This window comes from Giraffa tippelskirchi, chromosome 4 (genome assembly GCF_054371585.1).
Source record: "Giraffa tippelskirchi isolate mGirTip1 chromosome 4, T2T-mGirTip1v1.2.pri, whole genome shotgun sequence".
NCBI classification, from domain to species: domain Eukaryota; kingdom Metazoa; phylum Chordata; class Mammalia; order Artiodactyla; family Giraffidae; genus Giraffa; species Giraffa tippelskirchi.
The window spans coordinates 164,902,703-164,918,802 of record NC_137278.1 but is presented as its reverse complement, the minus strand read 5'-3'; the positions used below and the strand labels follow the sequence as shown (position 1 = coordinate 164,918,802).

The following is a 16,100-nucleotide window of genomic DNA, read 5'->3' as shown; positions in this document are numbered from 1 at the left end:
TGTTTATTTTTTGTTTTTAGAAAAAGATGAGTGCCTTGACTTTTCTGCATTTCATAACATTGCTTCACCTTTTTCTCTAGCTCTGAACAAGTAAGCAACCAGTTCTGAAATTGCAAACTCCATCTTAACTGGTCAGTGGTGGGTCACTTGTGCTGCACCTGGAGGAAACTGAGAGTGAGATGGGCCCTCCAAAATAGATCCATTGCTTGTGGGCACATGTTTCTGCAAACAATGAATACATAAGACAGGCAGAACACGAGACAGACTGGCAGAAAAAGGTGGTTGGTTGGTGTTAGGCTCAACTCTGTCCCTTTAAGACATGATTCATGGCTGTGCACCATGTCCAGGGGATGAACAGCTTACCCTGTTTCCAGCCTCTCTGTTTCTCCCCTGTGGTCTCCACCTCTTCTGCCACTTGACCCATGATTAATCCTCACGTCCTATCTTGGCCTAGCTTCTCTAGAACTTACACTTCAGATTCTTATGAAGCTCCTGACTTTTGGATCTGAGTCCTTTCCTTCCTAATTGTAGTTTTTCTCTTTTGACAGTGTCCATGAATACTACTGGAAAGGCTACCGTTGTTGTTTTTGTTGTTGTTGCTGTTGCTGTTGTTAAGCTTTTTCTTGAGCACAGTTAACTCCACTAGATAGCGCCTTCTTTTGCAGTTGAACTTGGAAGAGAAAAACCAGACAGGCACAGGGGTATTGTTAGGAACAGTGGATAGCTCACCTGGTTGACAGGGGTCGTCTAGTGCTGAGTCAGGGAGAATGCAGACTGGGGAGATGAAGACAGGATAGCAGTTGGCATCTGAGAGCACTGACATGTGCAGCTGAGCTCCAGGGTGAATTTCTTGGTTCATTTCTTGGTTCACTCTTTCATTTATTAATTCAGCAGTGTTGGAGACCTGGTATGTGCCTAGGATTATGCAAAGTGCTGGCAGTATAAGGGAGAGCAATATAGATATGGTCTTTGTGCAGAACTGGAAGAAATATTAACATCATCAGTGCATGTATCTTATTTAAACTGAAGCAAAGATAGAATGCAAAAGAATGTGAGGGAATTTTGAGGGGTGGTAATGGAAATGCTCTTGATCTTGATTTTAGTGGTGGTTGGAACTCATCAAACTGTATACTTTGAAAAGAGTGAATTTTGTTATATAAATTATGCCTCAATCCCAAAAACCCTAATAGCAACTATTAATTTAAAGAAGAACAACAAAAAAACCCCAAAAAGAACACTAAAACCCATTTCAGTGGGAAGCAGGAACCAGACAGAGATGCCCCCAGTTGTCAGTTTTGTCCCATACTGTGTAAAAGTGTCTGAGACAAAAAAAAATGAAGTGGGGGCTTCCTGCGTAGCTCAGTCGGTAAAACATCTGCCTGCAATGCCGGAGACCTGGGTTCAATTCCTGGGTCGGGATGGCAACCCATTCTAGCATTCTTGACTGGAGAATCCCATGGACGAGGAGCCTGGTGGGCTGCAGTTCGTAGTTAGTATTAATTTTAGAAAAGTTGTGGTCTTTCACGTTAAAATTCCTTCTCACTGGTGAAATGATTGCCTATCTGAACATTCAAGACGCTCTAGCTAGGGGGAAAAAATCGTTGACCATAACAAATATGTGAGCATCAATAGATTTACCCTAATCTTGAAGAAAACACAGAAATGGAAATTCTAACACCTGGATTCATATTAGAGACCAAAACCATACTATACTTAGGAATAAACTTGAAATACATAGCTCCAACATGAAGAAAACTGTAAAATCTTATTGAAGAATATAAAACAAATGGAGAAGTTGAGTCTGGTGCCATACCCTATAGGGTATTATTGCTGTGTAACAAATTACCCCAAAACTGTAGTTTAAAGAAATAAGCATGTATTATCTTGCACAGTATCTATAGTGGGGAATGTAGGAGTGCTTAGCTTGGTAGTCCTGACTCTGGGTCTCTCATGAAGCTGCAATCAGGATGTCAACGTCTGCTGCTGACATTAAAGGCTTGGCTGGGGCTGGAGAACTTGCTCCGTGATGACTCACTCACATAGGTATTTACAGGAGTTTTCAGTTCCTCACTGCTTGGCCCTCTCCCTTGGGCTACTTGAGTGTGCTCACAGTATGGTAGCTGGCTTTCCCCAGAGTGAGTGATCCACATCAGAAACAAGGCAGGAGCTGTGATAACTCATAACCAACCTCAGAAATCACATACTGTCATTTCTACAATTAACTCTACTTAGTGAGAGAGGTGATTACGTAAAGAGGTGAATACCAGGAGTCAGAAATCACTGGGGCCATGTTAGAAGCTGGCTGTTAGCATACCCTAGCTGCAAGAGAAGCTGAGAGGTTCTAGCTGGCATCTTCAGCTTCTTTTATGAGTAATGGGCTCATGAAACGGTGGGAGGGGGGAGCAAGAGCCAGAAGTGGGGATTTCCCCCCAAATAGGAAGGGGATTCATATGCTGCACAATGAAAAAGGATGATATGTATCCACTACATGTTTGAATAGACAAACAGAACAATGTAGGTAAAGAGAGAATCCAGAGATAGATTGTTTCAATTTAATACATGATAAAAGAGATGTTTCAGTTTAGAGGAGAAAGGATGGTTTGTTTTATAAATGATGCTGGCCTTGACTGGTTATCCATCTAAAGAAAAATAAAGTTGAATCCTATCTTATACCATATAAAAAAGAAATCCAGCTTGGAGAAAATAAGAAAGGCTGTGGGTACATAGTAGGAATGGGGGAGACCTCCTTAACTAAGATTGAGCATCCATTTTTAAAGGGGTCGCAAAGAGTCTGCCATGACTTAATGAGAAAAATTAAATTGAAATTAAATCCTTATAGACAAATAGAACAAATTCTTAAAATTGAAATGCTTGATAAAAATAAATGAGTTGTGTTTAAAGGGTTTTGATACTGATAAATTACACTTTAGGAAAGTTGTACCAGTTTACATTCCCACTGAATTATGTTTTAAGAATAAAAAGCTTTAAAAAAGAAAAAGTACAGCTTGGGGCTGTCAAACTAAAATTACTAAAGTTAGATGCTGTGATCATGAAGGGTGGGGGTGGGGGCATGTTATTTATATATAGAAATTTCTAAGCCTAAGCATATTAAGAGAAATTTCTGGGAAAAAAAAAGCAGAGGAAATTTTGACCAATTTGTAAATAGTCTCATAACTTCTAGTTCTAAATTGCAGTGATAAATAGAGTGATACTACTTTGAGGCTACTTTATCACAAAACTTGAAGTCAAACATTTGCTGTAGAGGTAATGTTAACGCTGACAACAGCAGTAGGAATAGCAAACATTGATTGAGGACTTCATATATACCTTGCAGATTCTAAAATGTAAAGTAAACAGTGATAACTTGCTTAAGAAATCTGTTGTGAAGGCTGTTCCTTCCTTCCTTCCTCCATCCCTCTCTCCTTCCCTCTTTGTCTCTTCATTTCTTTTTGGAACTAAGAAGAGGGGATTTATTGAAGAGAAACAGTTCATAGAGTGGAAGGAAAAGCTAGACACCAGGCCTCAGGATCAACAGGACACCCAGGGCAGTAATGTTCATCTAGAGCACTGAAACAGGAGTCCTCAGCCCTTACTAGGGAATGTGCTTTCTTAATAAGTTCATCTTTGCGGTGTTAAAACAAATTTTTAAAAAAATGTTTATTATGTGCCTAGTACGCAGTCTCATTTAATCCTGCTATATCAGGTGTGGTCATTGTTTTCAGATTCACAGCTGCAAGAGCTACTGTCAGAGTGAGATCTGGGGGGAGTTTGTGTCACTCCAGAGCCTACACTCAACCTCTGTATCCCCAACAATGTGGAAGGTGCCACTCTAATGCCACTTGCTGCTATCAAGTAGGCCAGGGACAGATATTACATAGCTTTGGTTCTCTGGCACAGTTGTTGGGCTGTTTCAGTTCTGTTTTAGTCTTCCTGATTATGCCAAGAGAAAGTCAGTTTGGTCCAAGTTTGTCTTAAATAGCTCTCTAATAAGCACATATTAGTCTACTTTTTCCACAAAAAGAGGAATGTATGTAATAGAATTTATTCAATGCTGATGGCTATTTAAAATTTTTTTTAACTTTTTAATTTTGTATTGGGGTATAACCAATTAACAATGATGTGATAGTTTCAAATGGACAGCGAAGGGACTCAGTCATACATATACATGTATCCATTCTCCCCCAAACTCCCCACCCACACAGGCTGCCAGGTAACATTGAACAGAGTTCCCTGTGCTATACAGTAGGTCCTTATTGGTTATCCATTTTAAATATAGCAACACTGTTTGGTTTTTAATGCATTATTTTTATGGCTACTATCTATTTGTGACATGTGATAAGGGTTTTGCACTTTATAGTAATAATGAAAAGTTTGTAGTTAATTTTTTTTTTGCTTACATTGTTTTAAAGTAAAATAAAAAAATCATATCCTACTTTTATCTTTCCACTCCAAAATAACTTCTTATTCTACTTCTGTCCACCTCCCCACTTTTCATTTAAAAATTATACTAAATTCTTTTGATCAACAAATATTCACCTGTCACCTACTCTGAGCCAGTCCTTATGCTGGGTGTTTGGGACCTGGTAGAGACCAAGATATAAATTACCTCTGGTCACTTGGAAATAGGAAAAGGTGGATATTTTCAAGTACTGATAATCTAATTCTAGCCTCCTACATGGCAGGCAAAAAGTCTTTTAATAAAGTGCTCATGATGCCTCTTCAGTTATCTTTTAGATTTTGTTTGTGTGAGAATAATTATTTCAAATTGTCACCTACTTATTACAGTATCATTTATTGTGTAGGTGTTTTCTACACATTGATCTATGGTATTGTCAAGACCTAGAGTCTTATCCATATAATATGGAGGCAGTATAATGTATGTGTCCTGGAGTCAGGCTGACTTGTATTTAGATCCTGGCTCTTCACTTACTAGCCAAGTGACTTTGAACATGTTGCTTATCCTGTCTGAACTTTTGTTTCTTCATCCGTGAAGTAGAGTGGTAATATTATCTATTGTATGATTATTGTTACAATTAAATGCAAAAGGGTTAACACTTTTTCAAAAGGTAATGCATTATTATATTCTTGTCAGGTGATCTTGATGGAAAATTGCCCTGTTCATGATAACACAGTATGTTTCTCTATAATAGGTGAAAGCAACAAACATAAACAGTGAAGCAACATTTAGTAAGGAAATGAGTTGCATCAAGAAAAAGCTCATAAAACTAGGTACTTTTCATTGAATCTTTTGCTTCTGAGCAAGATGCAAGCATATCTACCTCATTGATGGAGAGTGTGTGTTTTTCCATTAGCTCAGTGGAATTGAATTCCCAATGCATGTAGGTGAATGGAATGTCATAAGAGCCCGCACAATTTGAGATAGAAATAAGTACAGTACTCCATGAAGTTCTTAGATCCAGACTTCCTTGCCTCTCAGATGCCGGGTGCATTATTGGTCTTGGGCCTTATTATATTGCTATTTTGATTTATTCCTCTTTCCTGACATCAACTTCATAACAATTTTCATTCTTGCTTCTGGTCATAGTCATGGGTCTTGGCTTATTCTGTTGCTAGGTATGCTAGGCTCCTTTTCTGCATTTGCCTTCCTTTTCACACTCTTTAGCAAGTCCCCTTGCATAGATTCCAAATTAACAGGGAGGGGCAGAAGGAGCAGGTGGCGAAAGGAACACTGGAAAGGTAGGATGGGGGGTGCTGAGGAAAACAGGGAGAACTGTATTGAGTGCCCACTTACCACCTGTGGATCTCAGCTCTTCAGCAAAAGCTTTGGGGAAACAGAGAATCAATGAACTTCCTGGAATCCTAAAAGAATTTTTTTTTTCTTTTTCAGTCCTGACTTGATTGCTTTTCAAGTCTGATCTGTGCATTGGTTGCCATCACTCACATTATAGTATCTATAAGAAGAAGACATTCTGGGGAAAGATTTCAATCTGTTTATAGCAAACATAATTAGGAGAAAATCGTACAAGCAGAGGAGGTCGGTGGCTGCACCAGAACAGAAATTGTTCTATTTTAAGGGTTATGTCATCTCTGAGCAAAGTGAAATGAAGGCAAATGAGAATGAAGACAGGTCTGCCCAATTCCTTTTAAAGCCGCAGAAACCCATTCAGCCTTACATCTGCTCGACTCTGGGTGATTTTGAAGAAGAGAGAGACTTTTTGGCAAGCTACATCTTCCCTCAGCTGAATGAACTCTGCAATTCCAGGGGCACGTATTTCAAAGCTGTGGACCTGAGGTGGTCAGTGTTGGAGACCCAAGTACCCTCACCCTCCAATCTGTTTAGACAGCATTTTTGTCTCCAGTCGCAACACCTGAAGCTCTGTCTCGACTATGTGAACAGCTGCTTTCCTTTTTTCATCTGCTTGCTGGGTCAGACATATGGGGACTTTCTCCATAACTACTCACCTGTCATGTTCTCCAAGGCGACTGACTTGTCAAGTTTATCCAGAATGGAACAGAATCTCTATGTTGCTGCAAAAAACGGTTATCCTTGGGTCCTGGAGTATCCCACCTGCAGTCTGATGGAGTTAGAGGTCATCCAAGCAGCATTTCTGAATGAGTCTCAATTTCAGTATTTTTACTTTAGGACAAGAACCATGCCGCTGAAGACTTGGGATGAGGAAAAGGAGGAGATGCTGTCTTTGGGTTGTCTGACTGACGATGAGGAGAAATTAAAGATTGGAATGCTTAAGGCCAAGATTATTAGCAAAGGGCTCCCTGTCAGGTTGTATAGAGATCTCCACGAGTTGGGTGAGCTGATTCTCAAGGACTGGTTGGTCGTGGTAGAGAAACTTTGCCCAGCCACTGTAATGACGGAAAACACAGGTTAGTAAATATGGAGATAGCTAAGTCTATTGTCATAGGTTCATGTGTTTTGTGTGTCTTCCTTGTGAAAGGAATTTTAAAATGGTTGAAAATGTTATTTATGCATTTAAAATTGTTAGCATATTCCCGTAACATTCACTTCATGTGAAGATTTTTGAAACTGAGAATGAGAGTAAATAGTAGGTCATGGAAGATGATTTAGGAAGTCAAGGACCTCGGGGAAGACCTAAAATATTTTTCAGTTAATGTGTAGGTCCAGAGCAGAGGTTCTAGACCAGGGCTGATTTTACCCCAAAGGGACTTCTGGCTACATCTGAAGACATTTTTGGTGTCACAGTTGGGAGTGTGCTACTGTTATCTACCAGGTGGAGGTCAGGGTCACTGTTACACACCCTCCAGTGCACAGAACTGCCCCTCATAATAAAGAATTTTCCAATTCCAAATGTCAATAATGCCAAGGTTGAGAAACCCTAATCTAAAGGGAAGAGAACTTTTATTGTCAAATGATTTTTGCATGTTATCACTTTTAATCTTTAAGATTTAGACCTGTAAGGTAGATGCTATAATTGCTGTTGTACAGAGGAACCAATGAAAGCTGTGTAGCAGTTAAGTGACTTACCTAATATCACTTCACCAGTGAGGGATCATTCTAGGATTTGAACCCAGGTCCTTTTGACTTCAAAACAATGCTCGTTTACTTTCACCCTTACTACTCAGAGAGTCAGTAATCCTTGGACTAGTAGCCTCAGCATCACCTAGGAACTTGCTAGAAATGCATTCTGGGTCTATTGAGTTAGAATTTGCATTTTAATAAAGGTGACAGGTGAGTTGCACGTGCATCAAAGTTTGAAAAGCACTGCCCAACATATTCAAATGATTATAGTTATTTTGAAAGTAGTGTCTTATAGACATGTAGAGATTAAAAAGGGAAGAACATCATCAGAATAGGGTGGAGATTCTTCACCTAGATAGACTTTGGGAGGTATCTGTGATGCCCTAAAATTATATGAAAAATAGAATGTTTTAATGCATATATGTGTTTGGGGGGTGCGTAGGAAGACATGGATCAAAGGAAGACATTGTCTTTGATCAAAAAAGTTTAATGACACAAAAAAGATTATCATTTACCATTGTAAGGGCCTAAGTAGTGTGGGAATGCGGAATGAGGGTGGTGCATTCTCGGATGCTTTAGGGACCAGGCAGGTAGAGTCCTTATAAGATGATAGGGAGCAGATCTGTGGTCAGCTGAATAGGAGGGAATTGACCCACCTAAAGTCATTCACATTTATTGGTGGGGGTGAGATGTGAAATCCTACCTGTGCTGGTCAAACTAAACTCCACCTACAAACCAAATCATTTTGGGGTCCTAGAAAAGAATATCGGAGAAGGCAATGGCACCCCACTCCAGTACTCTTGCCTGGGAAACCCCATGGATGGAGGAGCCTGGTAGGCTGCAGCCCATGGGGTCACGAAGAGTTGGACACGACTGAGCAACTTCACTTTCACTTTTCACTTTCATGCATTGGAGAAGGTAATGGCAACCCACTCCAGTATTCTTGCCTGGAGAATCCCAGGGATGGAGGAGCCTGGTGGGCTGCCGTCTATGGGGTCGCACAGAGTCGAACACAACTGACGCGACTTAGCAGCAGCAGCAGCAGCAGCAGAAAAGAATATTGTATCGATCATTACTGTGGGTTTCAAATGACTTACACTGGCTTCAAGAGAAAGAGAATTTATTAGTTTATATAACTTGAAAGCCTAGGGATAGGTCTGTGTTCGTTCAGCTCAAGCTGCATCCACTTGCTCAAAGGAGGATTCCAGGCCCTTGTTTCTCACTGTTTGTCTGATGGCTCTGCTGTCCTCATGCTGCCTCAGTTTTTTGGCTTCTCCATTATGGAGGGAAGATGGCTGTAGCAGCTCCAGGTTCAAACTAGCAGTAATAACTCAAAGTCCTACCATTAAGTCTTTCTGTTCCTGATTAGTGGGACTTGGACTATATGCTTGTAGCTGACTCAATCACTGGTATTGTGATTGATGTGATATGATGCTCTGATTTGGCTTATTCTGGTTCCTATGCCACCTCTGGAGGTGCAGGGAGTCAGACCCACTACATTAACATGAATTGAGAGTTGAGACAAGGTGGGACCTGAAATGATAGTCTGGGGCTCAACAGGGTGTTGAGCAGTGCCAAAATATCCTGAGTGTTCATTACAGCCTTGGAGTTTTAGAATGTCCAAAGACAGGCATGTTCTCAGATCCAAGATTTTTCAGTTCCTAGCTGTGTGACCTTGGGAAAATGACATAATATTGGTAAGCCGAGGTTTCTTCTTCTGATTTCTGGTTAGCATTAATCACCTTGAGAGTAATAACATATGTTAAACACCCAAAACAGTGCCTGACATGTATTATGCTAATGGGGATGACTCATAAAAAAATGAGTCCTGGGAGAATATAGTATATATTTTACTAAAGCTTGAAGTATAGTTAATGATGATATTTTGACTAGTCTCAGTGTGAACTGCATCCATCAGTTAATGTTTACTAACATGTTCAAGCATCAAACCTTTCTGTGTATTTGGGTTAGAGACAAATTGTTACTCTTTGATGTTGGTTACTATTGAAAGGTTAGTTTGTTTTAGACTTTAGTTTTGAGTATGTAATATATGGACTACATGTCTGCAGTAGAAGGTACAGAATGGATGAATTATTAAAAAATCTTCAGAAAAAAAGGCTAAATTATTTTACTTTTGGATCTTCAATACCCTTTAATCACCCACATAGTTCCAAAATCTCATAGCTGGGGTAAAAATAGACCACTTGGGTAGCCAATGGTTATCATAAGGCAATGTTGAGCTATCAGTTCACACTCTTGACTTTTAGAAGCACTTCTGAGGTCGTTGGAGTTACCTAAGACTAGTGGGTGAGGTTCATGGTGAGCTAACGCGACCCATTAGGTTGTGGGATCATCTCCAATTCTGTCTAAGATCTTGAAATTTGAAGCTGACCTTGGCCGAACTGTTGGTCCTCTAGGTCTGTTCTGGCCCTAACCTGAACCGGAGGGCAGCCCAGTTAACTATGGAAGTATAAGATGTCTTGAGACCTTACCAGGTTAAACTGCCTGATGTTCAGTCTCCTGCCTCACATCATTTAAAAAGCAACCCCCTCCCAAACTCTGGAAGTTGTAGGTATCTCTAGAGATGGGGGGACATTTTGGCAGTCCAGAACGCCTTGACTTTAACAGTAAGTTTAGAAACACAGTAAATTGAAGCTAGAAGGAATCTCAGAGATCCAGTTGTCTGGCTGCCACTTATTTTACCTGAGAGTTTAAAGGACTTGCCCAATGACAGAGTTGAAACTGTACTCATGGTTATCATTGTATTAGGGCATCTTATCCTAAAAATACACCCCACTCCCTCCCCCAACCATTGCCATGGATAGAAACACATATGCCATGAGATTGAATTAGGTAATTTATACTTAGCTAACAGTGTAAAAATACAAGAGGGTATATGTAGCAAATCCAGCTTTTTTTCTTTTTCCCTGTTCATTATGAGGTCATGAAATAACTTGGAATCCTAAGTAGGATTTCAGGTACAAGTAGCATTAAGAAGATTAAATTGCTTGCCTGTAGCTTCCTTGCATTACAATGTAGAGTGGGTTATGAAATATTGCGCTAACATAAAAGATGGTGGAAGGGACACAGAACACTTCCCTGGGCATTCATAATAATCATGTGAAATGGAAAATGCTAAACTACAAATCTAAGACATTAAAATGTATCTTTTTGTCTCTAAAGACTTCAAGCACAACTTTGAACGTTTCTATCATGAAGAGTTCACTGAGAAGTGCAAGGAAGTGTTTGTTATTTCCAAGGAGTCTAGCAGGATCTTTGAAATCTTGGAAAGATTTGCCTTAAAGGATGTGGAATGTGATTTTAACAGTCCTGCAGCAGGCTCCAGCTTAGACTCTGTTCTCAGGTACGACGTCAAGAAATCCCAAGCAAAGCAGTCTGACTTTAGTGAATAGACTCCCCCAATTTGGAATGTCTTCCTTCCCTCCCCCTTTCTACCTCTGCCTGCAAGACAGGCTTCCTAAAAGCCACCCCCATGTTAGAATCTCCTCATCAGAACTCACTCTGCAACTGCTAAATTTTCCTGACAGTTTCAGTTACTTTCTTCCAGTCTCCTCAAGAGGATTATAAATCCTGGAGGACAGAGAGCTCCCCTTCTGTTTTAATCCCATAGTCCAAAGTTTGTCTCAGTCATTCCTGACAATGATGAAATGATTTTAAGGAAAAGAAGTTGGATTAGGAAACATGAATAATGCATCTATACAGTATTGCATAATTTACAAAGAACTTCCACATACATCATCAGCTCGTTATTAATTATATTAAGATATTCAGCCAACACTTGTTAATGGCTGACTATTGGCCATAGCTTTGTGTTTGTATCTAAGGAATTGAGTTATCTTACCCAAAGTTTGCACTCCTTCACTTTTTTCAGTGTCCTCTTCATTCACACGAAGAATCCGCCTGCAAATGCAGGAGACCCTGGTTTGATTCCTTAGAAGGGAAGATCCCCTGGAGAAGGGATAGGCTACCCACTCCAGTATTCTTGGACTTCCCTTGTGGCTCAGCTGGTGAAGAATCCGCCAGCAATGTGGGAGACCTGGGTTCAATCCCTGGGTTGGGAAGATCCCCTGGAGAAGGGAAAGGCTACCCACTCCAGTGTTCTGGCCTGGAGAATTCCATGGACTGTATAGTCCATGGGGTCGCAAAGAGTCGGACGTGACTGAGCAACTTCCACTTCACTTCACCCAAAGTTTGCACTCCTTCACCTTTTTTCAGTGTCCTCTTCATTCAGACCCCCACATCTTTTCCTTTTCTGGGTGGTGACGTATTCTCTTCACCACAGGCATGAAGAGGCTGGGGCATGAAGGAAGAGCTGGGGTTGTCTGTGGTGTCCTTCTCAGTTTCAACCCTAGAAAAGGGAGGTTCCTTGGACTGTGTTATTTCTTCTGTCCTCATCCTCCAGTTCTTACCACAGGTATCATTTATTCTGTGAGAGTTTCAGGATTTGAGATAAACCCACAGTGGCTAGGATAGCTCAGGGCTGTGCTCCACCATCTCTGCCCCAGTCTCAGCACCCACTATGACCTGCAGAGCTGCCAACATTCTTATGGTTCCGAGAACCCATGCCAAGAGGAAGACAGTTTATTTGGTTAAAACAACATGGCGCTCGGGGGACTTCCCTGGTGGTCCAGCGGCTAAGACTCTGCAACACAACAAATTATACTGTGCTCGTGCCAGTTCAGAGAAGTCATATTTATTCATTATTACAAGCCAAAACACCCCCATGGAGCAGCTGGCTACTGCTCAGTGAGTAACTGACAACTGTGGTCATTTTGTTGCATTTCGAATGTCATGGTCATCAGGATTATGGGAATCCCTGGCGTATGAGTGTTTTGATTTTTTTATTCTCTCTCCTGATGGTACAAAGCCTCCCTTCTGGGACCTTTGGGCAGATTGGGCCCTTGACATAACCCCAGGTTCATGTTGGACAACCCTAGAGTCTGTGGTAGTTGGAGGAGCCTTCCAAGGTTACCATCTTTCCGCTCTCCTAATTTTATATAGGACAGAGCCGAACCCAGAGAGAGAATGACTTGTTTGGAAGCAAGTGAGTTCACAGTGGAGAGACTAGAATTTCTTTTAACTTTTAAAAGATTGGGGTATAATTGCTTTACAATGTTGTGTTAGTTTCTGCTGTACAATGAAATTGATCAGCTGTATGTATACATCCCTGGAGAAGGAAATGGCAACCCACTCCAGTGTTCTTGCCTGGGGAATCCCATGGACAGAGGAGCCTGGTAGGCTACAGTTCATGGAGTTGCAAAGAGTTGGACATGACTGAACACACATGCAATATGTATACATATATTCCCTCCCTCATTAAGCTCCCTCCCATGCCCCCCCCCCAAAGAGAGACTAGAATTTCTATCTCTTAGAGACAGATGTATGCAGGAAAAATTTCCCTCCCTCCCTTTTTTTTGGTAGTTATTCTTGACTACATTTCCCCTGTTTATTTTTCAGAATAAATCCTCTTCCAGCTTACAAGTCTATTTTGCTGTTGTCTGGAGAACGTGGTTGTGGCAAGTCCACTCTACTTGCCAACTGGGTGAACTATTTCAAGAAGAAACACCCGAACATGTTGCTGATCCCTCATTTCGTGGGCAGCACCTGTGAAAGCAGTGACATCATGTCCGTGATCCATTACTTCATCACAGAATTGCAGTACAAACACTATGGTAATGGAATCAGACTTTGAAATACATTCAGAAAAATTTTGTTTAAAAGTGATCATTCTGTCTTCTGCCCATGAGGCTATTTTTCTCTTGTTCCAATCTAAACCCTTATATAGTCTCATCTATGTATCTACCCACCTCTTCTGCTCTCAGAATTGTTTCTTTTCTTCCTTTCTTCCTTCTTTCCTTAGCCAAATATGAACTGAGTGCCTTATATGCCAGTGGGGATACAACCGTGAAAAAACGGACAGAAGACGTTAGCTTCATGGGCTTTTCCTGTTATTGGAGAGGGAAGGGGACAAAGAGTTAATGACTAAATAAAAAATATAGAATGTTTGGAGGCGATTAAGTTCTATGAAGAAAAATAAATCAGAGAAAGAAAGTAGGCAGTGTGTATGTGTAAGGATTTCAGGACTTTAAAGGTGTTGTCTGGGCAAGCTTCACTGAGAAAGGGACATGTGAATAAATACTTGAAGGAGGGAGCCAGGCAGATTATCTCAGGGAGAACATTCCAGTCAATGGGAATAGTTGCAAGGGCTCCAAGGCAGGACGTGCCTCTCAGCTATTGCTCAGTTTCAGTTCAGTTCAGTTCAGTCGCTCAGTCATGTCTGACTCTTTGTGACCCCATAGACTGCAGCACACCAGGCTTCCCTGTCCATCACCAACTCCTGGAGTTTACTCAAACTCATGTCCATTGAGTCAGTGATGCCATCCAACCATCTCATCCCCTGTCATCCCCTTCTCCTCCTGCCTTCAATCTTTCCCAGCATCAGAGTCTTTTCAAATGAGTCAATTCTTCACATCAGGTGGCCAAAGTATTGGAGTTTCAGCTTCAACATCAGTCCTTCCAATGAATATTCAGGACTGATTTCCTTTAGGAGGGACTGGTTGGATCTCCTTGCAGTCCAAGGGACTCTCAAGAGTCTTCTCCAACACCACAGTTCAAAAGCGTCAATTCTTCGACACAGCTTTCTTTATAGTACAACTCTCACCTCCATACATGACTACTGGCTACCATAGCCTTGACTAGACGGACTTTTGTTGGCAAAGTAATGTCTCTGCTTTTTAATATGCTGTCTAGTTTGGTCATAACTTTTCTTCCAAGGAGTAAGCGTCTTTTAATTTTGTGGCTGCAGTCACCATCTGCAGTGATTTTGGAGCCCCTAAAAATAAAGTCTGCCACTGTTTCCACTGTTTCTCCATCTATTTGCCATGAAATGATGGGACTGGATGCCTTGATCTTAGTTTTCTGAATGTTGAGCTTTAAGCCAACTTTTTCACTCTCCTCTTTCACTTTCATCCAGAGGCTGCCATAGGTCTTCGTTTTCAGCTATTGCTCCTCCCATTCAATTCAGTAGCTCTCTACTGAGCATGTTTACTCACTCACTCATTCATTACAAAGTATTTATTGGTTGCCTGTTCTGTGCCTGGCATTGGTTTGGGTTCTGGAAACATAGGACTGAGTCTGGCAAATAAGGTCATGACTCCGATAGGTCTAATGTTCTGTTGAGAAAGGCAAATAACCAGTAATCAAGAGATGTTTCAAATAATGATAAATGTCATGCAGAGTGATGTGCTGAGATGACAGGCTGGCTGTTGAGGTTGAGTGGTCAGGGACTGTGTCTCTGTGATAGCTGGGATAACTCTGGCTGCTGTAACAAATACATCCCATTTCAGTGGCTTCTCGAAGTTTATTTCTAGCTCATGTTTGTGTTAGTCACTCAGTGGTGTCTGACTCTTTGAGACTCCCATGGACTGTAGCCCGTCAGGCTCCTCTGTCCATGGGATTCTCCAGGCCAGAATACTGGAGTGGGTTGCCAGTCCCCTCTCCAAGGAATCTTCCTGACCCTGGGATCGAACCCAGGTCTCCTGCACTGCAGACAGATTCTTTACCATCCGAGCCATTTCTAGCTCATGCAACTGTTCGGTTCAGGGTTCCTAGTTGGAGAACGAGTGGCTTTTCCCCACATGGTGGTTTGGGGCCTCAGGCTCTTTCCATCTTGAGGCTGTGTCATCTTTTAGGGCATCAGAGTCGTCTGCTTTTGGCTAGAGGAAGAGGAAATCGAGTGGAAAAGGCACACCTTTCCTTTAAAGTCTCGGCCAGACAGTGACACGAGTGACTTCCACTCCTATTCTTTTGGCAAGAAGTCAGCTGCCGTGGACTCCCATGGCCACACTGGGAGTCAGGTAGGAATAGAAAGCTACTCCCACCGTCTTTAAGGGGGAGCATAAACTTCCACAGGACAGCCTGCCATCTCTGCTACACTGTCGGGAGATCTCACAGACAAGAAGGAGCCAGCTATGTGGAGATCAAAACATTCCAGACAGAAGGGACAGCTAAGGCGATACAGGTCCTAAGCTGGAAACAAAGTGGAGTGAGTCAGAAAGGGAAAGAAGGCAGTGTGTCCAGACTCTGGTGGAGGATGAGGGGAGTGCTACCAGACGAAGCAGGATGAGACAGGATGGGCCACTTTGCATCTGAGTTTTGTAGAACAGGATCTTGGGTTAGATTCTATTGTGTGCAGTGGGAGGCCAGTGGAGGATTTTGAGCAGGGGACTGGCCTGATTTCACTGGTATTTGTTAAAGCTCAAAATTGTCTCCTGTGTAGAAATAGGTGTGGGGAAGTCAGCATAGTGGCAGTGCCACTTTTTAGAGGCTATCACAGTGGTCCAAGTGGGAAGAGGTGATAGCTTGGGGGAGGGGAGTAGCAAGGGGAAGGATTGGGAACACACTGAGGAACTGAATGTGAGAATTGAAGGACAGGAGAGATTACGGATTCTCCTAGTTTGCAGCTTAAGGAAACTAGGTGGACGGTCAGGGTGGTTCACTGAAATGGGACAACGTTGATGGGGCAGCAGTAGGTTTCGACGGTAATCAAGAATCCTGCTTTGGTCCAGAGATATTGAAGATGCAAGGCTTACATGGGGAGAGAGAACAATCCTATGGGATCCAC

General features: G+C 41.7%; 1 protein-coding gene across 1 annotated transcript in view; it reads left to right on the top strand.

The window, feature by feature from the left end:
• The window catches only part of LOC145547031 (putative tetratricopeptide repeat protein 41), a 92,295-nt gene that overhangs the window by 10,352 nt on the left and 65,843 nt on the right, over positions 1-16,100 (top strand). Inside the window, 3 exon segments of the mRNA XM_081595582.1 lie at positions 5,849-6,843; positions 10,640-10,820; positions 12,926-13,149. Coding sequence (XP_081451708.1) covers positions 6,063-6,843; positions 10,640-10,820; positions 12,926-13,149 — 1,186 coding nt within the window. The 5' untranslated portion in view covers positions 5,849-6,062.